Below are 9,696 nucleotides of genomic sequence, written 5' to 3'. Positions count from 1 at the left end.
ATATAAATGTGTTATACTGATTTTTTGCATTGTTTTTAATAAATTCAGTTGCTGGGAAAGTGTGCATCACTCCACATATAGAAGTCAGCAAGCACGACTTTGGCTTTTGGCTAATTATAGACAGTTTTTTTGGTCAGTTTGTATATCATTTAAATATATAATTAAAGAAAAACGCATTAGCTTAAACGTTTCCTCATGATGGCAAAACTACAATCCAAAAGATAATATGCTTTGTAATTTATCAATTTAATACATCTCAAATATTGTTTTGCCCCATAGACTCAGTAGAATTACAAATCGCTCACATAAGCCTGTACACAAAAAAAGAAGGAAAAACACAAAGTGGAGCTACAGCTCCAACGGAGGGGGGGGGGGGGGGGGGGGGGGGGGGGGGGAGGGTATTCACTACACCTGACGTCACAATCTTTCTACAAAGATAAGCCGTGTGGCTTAATATGAAATATAATTTTCGCACTTTTAGGAAGAGTTATCGAGCTTCAGCCTCCTCGTGCAGCTGCGAACAGTACAGCAGGGTCACACACAGGCACGCGGGACTCTGAGCGTGCACTGAGCCTCGCGCCGCTGGAGGCATGCAGGGCGCGCTGCAATAGTTGTGCTGCGGTCAGATACACGCAGGACGACACCATGGGCATGGCGAGTGAGGATCTGCTAGTGACTCTCCAGATACTGCCCGGCTTCTTCTCCAACTGTCTGTTCCTCGCGCTCTATGACTCCGTGGTGCTGGTGAAGCGTGCGGTCTCGCTGCTCAGCTGCTCGCGCCCAGCGGGCTCCGGAGAGTGGCCCCGCATGCTGACCTCCGCGGGGCTGCGCTCTATCTGGAACAGCTTCCTGCTGGATGCATACAAACAGGTAGGTCCTGATCCTGCGGAGTCAAAGGGATTTAAACCCACACCTCATCCTTACACTTACTGTATTTCCACTTCAGGTATACCTGCCACATGACGTATACCAGATAAGAGTGTGTGTGGTAGGTTTCAAGGTTTTATTTGTCATATGCACAGCAGATACAGCGTATATGTTGGCAATGAAAATCTTATGTCGCGTGCTCCTCCAACAACTCAACATACATGGTGCAAATAACATAAATAAAATAGTGCAAAAAGAGAAGAATATTTACAGTAACAACAATAAAGATTTGAGGATGTGAAATATATACATATGTGGAATACATTGACAGTATTTAAATACTTGTGGAATGAGGAGGTATGGGCAGATGCATATATTATGTATAGCAGATGTATATGGCAGATATGTATAATATATAGATATGTGTACTATAAACAGATTTGTTTGGCAGATGTGTATAATATATATATATATATATATATATGTATGTGTGTAAAAAGATGTGAGTAGACATTCACAGAGGTCAGGAGTTCAGCAGTCTTATAGCCTGTGGTATAAAACTGTCTCTGAGTCTGGTGGTCTTGGTCCGGATGCTGCGGTACCGTCTGCCAGACGGCAGCAGACAGAACAGATTGTTGCTGGGGTGATGGGGGTCCTTTAATATCCTACCGGCCTTCTTCCTACACCGCTGGGTGTAGAGGTCCTCCATGGATGGCAGCTCCGTCCTGGTGATGTGCTGAGCAGTTTTCACCACCCTCTGTAGAGTCTTACGGTTGAGGGCGGTGCAACTGCCATACCAGGCGGTGATGCAGCCAGTCAGGATACTCTCGATGGTGCACCTGTAGAAGTTGCAGAGTATCCTGGAGTCCATGTTGAACTTCTGCAGCCTGCGGAGGAAGAAGAGCCGCTGTCGAGCCGTCTTGGATATGAGTGAATGTGTGTGTGTGTGAATAGCCTATGCTTATTCTTTGTTATTCATATGTTTTAGAATGTACTACTATAAGATATAGCTTTATCATTCTGAGAGATATTGTTTGTGCCACACAAACACAACAGAGTAATTCAAATGAAAGGTGTAGGAAGTAACACTTAAAGCAGTGTTAAATAAAGTATCAGTACAAGACATTAAAGGCCTCCTATTATGCTATATTTGAACAAAATATTGTAGGGCCATATCTATACAAAACATGTCTGAGGTGTTTTGCTCAAAATAGCAAACAGATCCCTCATTGTAGCATGCCTCATCCCCCTCTATTTCATCCCTGTTCCTGAAGTGCTGATTAAGTGACTGTAGCTTTAAATGAACTAGCTGCTGCTGGCCACGCCCCTTTGGAGCTGCTGGCCACGCCCCCTTGGAGCGTCATGATCTCTCCTCTGAAGAGTTTTCTACCGGGAGAAACTCAGCTAAACGCTGCCGTGATTAAACGCCATATTATGTTCAAACCACTTCCAGCATTATTTCTGAAACAGTTCTCCGTGTTTACCACTAGAAAAGAGACATTATATGTATTATATTAAACAACTCTAAGTCCCTCTTGCAGACATTGTAAGAAACGTTTTTTTATTCGAAGTCCAGGAGTTGATTTAAAAGAAACGAAGTGAAGCCCCTCATATAAGTTTTAAAAGGAGTATTTAATAAAAGGATGCAGCAGTAGGTTTTACAAAAGTTTCACAGCTTTGGCTCAATAGCCCGGAACACGCGTCCACAGGCCGCCGACTGAGTGGAGCTCATCAGTAGTTACTGTCTGGCGGTCCGGAACAAAAGAGAGCGATTTTACAACACAAACATGTTTTATAGAACCACCCCTTTCCGGTCATAAAATAAACAACTTCAAAATAAGATGTGCTCCGGTCTCGTGCTCTCATTGGTTGGTAGCGGGGGCTGGATCCTGTTGGCCGCTTGTCACATGGGGTTCTCCGGACACTTCTATTGGCTGAAATCGTCGGGGGCGGGTCCTCCTATGACGTCACCGTCGCCATCTTGTTAGTGATGTCCTGAAGCTCTCACCTACAATATTCTATTGTGCAATCCTTCTGAAGTTTATCAGTTACTAAACACGCAATAGTATCATTGCAGCATCGATGAGAGAGAGGTAGAGGCGGTTTGTTTAGTATGTTAGTCCACGCGTCCTTCTCCCTCTACTTATATATACAATACAATATTAGCTATATGCTATCTGAGGCTAAAAACAACATCCGGTAATACTACCGGAATTGGACAAATATGATCCGTCCAGAAACAGTGAATTATCTTTAATGTTCCGTTTCAATATATTGATTATTTCTAACAACATCCTGCTGAACACACACACACACACACACACACACACACACACACACACACACACACACACACACACACACACACACACACACACACACACACACAGGTGCTGCGTAGGGGAATCAGCTCACTGACTGTATATTGCGGACGATATGTTGGGACGTGTCACGTGGGTGGGACGTTGCCAGGAGTTCAATGTAAAGCCAGCCCACATTTTGGTTATGACGTCATAACCAGGGTGGGAATTTCATGACGGCCATGGCCTTCATTGCCCCTCGGTCTGGCCGTGATGCCCCGAAAATAATTGTACGTCCTATGGCCACCATGGCCGCCCGAGACTCTTAAAATCTCGAAGTTGCTTTAAAAGTGTCAGAGCGGTGGTCTGGGCTCTGAACTGCATTAGTCCTTGTAGCTTGGATTGGTTGAGCGCACTTCAAGTGTCATACATCGAATCATTCAATCATGATTGTAGCGTCTCGCTATAAGAATACAAGGAGGCCTCGTGTCTCTTTTGTCCGTGAGTTTATTCACTTCTGAGACAGGTTACTGTCGTCCGGAACTACGCCAAAACAATAAAGAAGTATGTTAATCATCACTCGCACACACATATACCGTTAGCTCCCCCATAGCATTCCCCCGTCTCTCTCTCTCTCTAGGAGCCTCCCTTCTCCTCACCCAGTGGCATTTTTATATGTACAAAACTGGTGGGGCACGAACTTAGATGTATAAAGGCTTTTTGTACCTTAATACATGGAGTAAAGAGCGCTATCACAAAGCAACACTTAACAATAACAACAACCGTGATGCCTCAGCATGAAAACATCAGACTGTAGGAAAACACAGACACTCATCACCGTGGTTACAATAGCAATCGATCCATCGATACATAAACTATACTTTCGCTCACCAAAGCTCCAGTACATGGTCAACTTCTTTCATTTTCTGTTTGTATTATTTACCGCTGGTGATGTAGTCTAAGCCCTCTCGTCTCCTCTGCATAACTACACTTTTCGCACCCACACTTACAGTCAATCAGCTCTGACTTATGAGATGATGTTTCAGTGGGGCTGCGAGCACTTTGCTCCACTTGTGATTTATTTTTTGCCGCACACATTGAATGAAACACTACTCTATTCAATGCGCAGTGTAGTAGAAAAGTAATTGGTTTTCCATCTCATTCATGTGTTTTTATTATCAGAAAGTTAATTTATTTATTTGTAAGTTCCAAATCCAAATTTTTCCCTAAATGGCCTTTGTGCCCTGGCATGTGGCCTTTGTGCCCTAAAAAAAATTGTGACACAAAAGGCCAAATGGCTTTGCCCCTAAAATGACGAAATTCCAAACTGGTCATAACCAAAGCAAATCTGGATCAGCTCGTTTGTACCCCCGTTTTTAGAGATGTGGGTAAGGAGGAAAAGAGAGAGGGTTGTATTTCCTGACACTTTGTGAGTCTCCTTACACACAGGGGACACATGTATAAAAGACAGCAAAAAGTGCATTTTGCATAATAGGGGACCTTTAAAACAAACAATGTTATGATTTAGCCTTATATTTTCCAACTGCATGCATAGAAGACCACCAAACAATGATCTAATGTTAAGGCAAGTAGCCTACTGGTTAAACATAATTAATAATTGTATGTAAAAATCATTGGAGGAGATATATAACTCTAAAATGGCCAATCTTTAAAGAAGAATATCAGATAAATCATCATCATTAAACTTTTAATAATAGTGAAAGCCCCTTCTCCCCCTGTTTTCCTGCTGTGAAGCGTGCATCTCTCTCAATGTGTTGCACCTTTTTGTGCTTATATCATTATTTCACTGAGTTTGGGCACCTGATCAAAGTCCCAGCATAATGCCTCATTCATGCAATGTCAGCAGAGAGGGAAAGAATAAAACATCTGTTCTGACTTCCTGCTTCATCCCGAGGTGTCTCCCCACTAACAGTGTAGCCAGAGCAGATACAACAGATTAAATTAAGAGAGACAAATGAATCAAATATAATGTCTGTACGACAAGATGATAGGTGTACATTTTGACAGAGAGTCGTTGGTGCTCAGACTCTACAGGGACATTTGTAATGGATGACACTCAGCAGCAGCATGATGATAGGCTAACAATGTAGGTGTGTCGCTGTGCTATTGGATAGATGCGAGCAGCTGATGAGCACAGGTGATAACCAACTGACAGCTGCAGAATGTGTCTCTAAACTTGCATCAAAGTTGCGATGACTTGTGTCTTAATCCCCTCCACCTGAGATGCATGGAGAGATGAAAGGAGACCATCTGAGGAGGATGAAATTAGGAAATGGGTTATTAAATAAAATGGAAACGTCCTTTCCTCACATCACAGCCGGATCAGCTTTAACAACTGTAGAAACTTTTTATAGGACCACAGAACTCTAACTAGACGGTGCCTGATCACCAATCAGAGTTTTTATCATACCTGGAGTTGAATCTGTATTGTCTTCATTCCAGTATGAATCTTCAATGATCAGATGTAGTGTCCATTTAGTAACTGACAAGAATGGGCATGTCGGCTGGTAAAATATTTCCCGGAAGGATGCTCCTGTGTAGCATCGCAAAGAGTAGGCACATTTCAAATCATAGACTTGGGATGCACCAAATCACACCCCAGCAGGAATTATGAGTGAGGATTCTTGAGTGGAGGGAAATGCCTGAAAGAATTAGAAATGACCTAAAGGCATAAGCATGCAGAGTTTTTCTGACTGAACTTCATGAATACCTATTTGTAGACGTCCGTTACCAAGTGTAACTACAGTATATATTTAATATTGGATTTCATTCTGATGAATTGCATCACATTGAAACAAAGTTTTTTTAAAGTTCAAAACAGAGCCCTTTTCCTTCATGTGCTCACAGTGTAATTAATATCAACCTGTATGTTTATCTCCGGAGGTGAAACTTGGCTGCGAGGCACCCAACTCCAAAGTGGTGAAGGTCCCGGATGGCCTCAGGTGGAGCTGCAGTCTCAGGGACAAGGCAGATGTGTCAGCTGGTGCCATGGCGGGAACTGGAGATGAGTGCAACCTTCTGGATTTTGAGTCGTCAGATCGCCCTCTGGTGGTCAACTTTGGCTCAGCCACCTGACCCCCCTTCATGAGCCACCTGCCAGCTTTCCGGCAGTTGGTGGAGGACTTCAGTGAGGTAGCTGACTTCCTGTTAGTGTACATTGATGAAGCTCACCCGTCTGATGGTTGGGTGGCCCCTCCTATGGGGTCCTGCACGTTCAATGTCCAGAAACACCAGAACCTGGAGGAACGGCTGGGAGCCGCACGCAAACTAATCGAGCAGTTTTCACTGCCCCCCCAGTGTCAGCTGGTGGCAGACTGCATGGACAACAATGCTAATGTTGCTTATGGTGTGTCCAATGAGAGGGTGTGTATAGTGCAACAGAGAAAGATTGCCTACCTTGGCGGTAAGGGGCCTTTTTTTTACAATCTAAAGGATGTGAAGCACTGGCTGGAACAGAGCTATGGTAAACGGTAGGAGCTATCAGACATGCACAGAGGATATATTTCCATAAGAGACCAGGGCGTTTTGTAGACTAACAAAAGACTAAATAAAAAAGTGCATTATTGTGACATCATCTGCAACAAGGCTATAATTCATTCAGTTCCAGAATTGTGGCTTATTTTTGAAATCAGTCCAACTTTTTGCACACCCACCCACTTAACCTGGGATGAACACACACCTTTGCTAAACCTTCACTTAACCTAGGCAATACGTTGATTCAGGGCAATGTATTACGACAGTTTATATGATTCATCTGTATTTCTGCCCGCCTTCACTTCTAAAATCATGTGTAGTGAGTTCTGTTTAGAAAAATAAAGGGCAGAAATCTCAAGTTTTTATACGTTTTATAAAGTTGGAGTTTATGTTATTGAGTGGAGATGTTATGTTTGTATTTACTGTCAACAACTTAATTGAATGATTTATTTGATCAACCCTACTTCCTCTAAGGATAAATGTTCATAAGTACATACTGCGTTGTTCACCAACTAAATGCTCTGTAGTGTCCTCAACCCGAACAAGAGTTTGTTTTCACTCTGTCGAATCAGAGTAGATTCCATTTGGCTTTTTTGACACTGATCCACACAAATAAAACAGTGTTAAACTGAAAACAAATCTTTCTGATGTAATATAGATATCAATATTTCATCCCCTCAGTCAGTATTTATTAAATGCACCTTTGGAAAACTTGAGTCAGTGTGGACAGGTCTTGGTAGGTTATGCTTTGCACATCTGGACACTAATGGTGCTGAGGTTCTGTCAGGTTTTATGGAGATCATGAGTGAACATTCGTTTGAAGTCGAGCCACACATTTATGGGATCTGACTCAGCACTGCAACACTGTTATATTGTCGTTTTTAAGATATTCAGATGTAGGTTTGGCTGCATTGTCTCTTGAAAAACCATCTTCTTCCAAGGTTTTCCTTCCAAGATACTTCTATGGAGAATTAATTTGACCTTTTGCCCTCCACAGCCTGCTGAGGAGTACCGACCCATACCATTCCACATGTCTTTCATGATATGACTCTATGACTCTAATGGACAAAAAGCTCAATTTTGGTCTCACAGAACCTTCTTCCAGTTCAGTTTGGAGCTTCCCACTTGCATTTTGGCAAACTGTAGACCAGATGTGACTTTTCGAAGAGGAGTTTTTTCTTCGCCCGTCTTCGAGAGAGCTGCACTCTACTCAGGGAACGGCTTGATTCAGGAAGATTTAAAGCTCTTCCATAATCTCTCTACTTTCTAAAATTATATCCATTAGCATTACTAATCAGCGGTGAATAGAATCACAAATGCATCACTTCTAATCAAAATCTAACGTCCTGCCATTGAGCATTTTAAATGTGCGATGGTCAAAATTGCTGAGTTTATTATCCCTCTATAATGAAGTAACAAGATCAATCTGAACATGCATGGTTTTGTATTTGTCATGCTGCTTTCATGTGTTTTGTAAGCATGAATTAGAGTTATGCATGGATTTGGTGTCAGATCGGTAATTCTGGAGGTGTTTGGAGGGATTTTGTCTTCATTGTGAAGTCACAGTACTAATCAATGTCGTCCTAGAACACATTAAAACACCAGTGATGATTGAAGTGTCTCCTATGAAGTTGGCTGAAACAGTTCCTCCCCTGCATGCATTATACTACAGTGCATTGATTCAAAAACACAGAACAGCATTATGTTATTAACCTAACTTTGTACACTTTATTCTTTTGATCTTTAGTAAGGATCTTTTTTTTTATTGCATCAGAAAATTAGCATTAGCTTGTTTCTTTACACACTTCACACAGTGTAGAAAAATATGTAGCTAGCATTAAATCCCTGAGATTGTATTGGCAGGGTGGTTATTATTACCACTGACACATTTCATGTTAGATGCATTTCCTGGATCAAACATTTATATCCAGAATACATGCATGGATTTAAAATGAATGTACTGTCATGCTGTATTAAGTTGTTCTTTAGGGTTCAGACATTATTCAAAACATCCTCACATGCTTGGAGAGTGGTTCTTGATGTCTGCACTTTCCTTAGACATACATAGACCAGGACTTTATCCAGAGACGAGAGCTTTGAACATTATTTTACCCCGACTCAGGTCTTCTGTGGGCTCGAGGTTATAAAGTGACCTATATGTCATGTTTTATAAAGAATGGACCATATAGATGCATTAGACTTTCAATAGTGTCATGTTAAAGAGATAGGGTTTGAGTTCTATAGGATAAACAGATGGTTTGTTCTGCTCGCAGTGACAGAGGTGTGCTGATGAAAACCTCGGACGAAAGAGTCCCTGACTCGGTCTCTGGTTGGATAGTGAACTGCACCTGGTCAACATCACAGAACCATTGCATCTGTTTCGTTGTTAACTTAACTCATGTAGACAACTGTCTTTCTTGTCACCTGCTGCACTTTTTCATTTTTTAAGTGCAATGTTTTATGTGTCTAATAAGAAGAAAAGGAAAATAAATAAATTGGAAAATAAAGCTACTGAAACTGCTGTGTTTGTTGTCTTTATGTCCCAAAGAAATCACAGATGTTACACGTTTACCTGATTGTACCATAGCTGCAGCCAAGTGTATCGTTCTTAGAGGGGGAAGACATGCCACCCCCACTTTTACAAATTCTATTCTCCCCCTACATTAAAATATCTCCTACAAGGGAGAATGCAACCTCGCTAAAATATTACGAGTAAAATCTCACTGGTGTCAATGAATTTAAACAGGCTGAACAACCCAACTAAAAGAAGAATATTTTACATTGTAATCAGATCTCTATGAACATTGTTCTCTTACTGTCTGGTCACCGGGGATGAAAAATGTTAGTTTCTTTTTAAATACTTCTTTAGTAATGTCCCTGCACTCTAAGAGCTGTGCAGTGTGGTGTGCAGTGTATAAACTGAAGACTTTCTTGGCCCTTTATTGGAAAAACAGGGAAGAAATATCCTCTGCAATGTTTTGGTTAATAAATAAATAATATATATAGTTTGAATACATCTAGATGTTCAGCTCTT

At 41.6% G+C, this 9,696-nt stretch overlaps 1 protein-coding gene across 3 annotated transcripts; it reads left to right on the top strand.

The window, feature by feature from the left end:
* The first annotated feature begins 573 nt into the window (after window positions 1–573).
* Window positions 574–9,183, top strand: dio2 (iodothyronine deiodinase 2). Of its 3 annotated transcripts, none has more exons than XM_063908255.1 (3): window positions 574–870; window positions 6,072–6,551; window positions 7,660–9,183. In XM_063908255.1, exons 1-3 carry the CDS (start codon window positions 646–648, stop codon window positions 7,708–7,710), a joined length of 756 nt encoding a protein of 251 aa, XP_063764325.1. In that variant the 5' UTR covers window positions 574–645; the 3' UTR covers window positions 7,711–9,183. The 3 variants fall into 3 exon arrangements, with proteins under 3 accessions (XP_063764325.1, XP_063764326.1, XP_063764324.1); XM_063908256.1 differs by having other exon boundaries at window positions 6,072–6,591; XM_063908254.1 differs by having other exon boundaries at window positions 6,072–9,183.
* Window positions 9,184–9,696: the final 513 nt, after the last annotated feature.

Source organism: Eleginops maclovinus, chromosome 19, assembly GCF_036324505.1.
Source record: "Eleginops maclovinus isolate JMC-PN-2008 ecotype Puerto Natales chromosome 19, JC_Emac_rtc_rv5, whole genome shotgun sequence".
NCBI lineage: Eukaryota > Metazoa > Chordata > Actinopteri > Perciformes > Eleginopidae > Eleginops > Eleginops maclovinus.
This window is presented reverse-complemented; position numbering and strand designations above follow the sequence as displayed.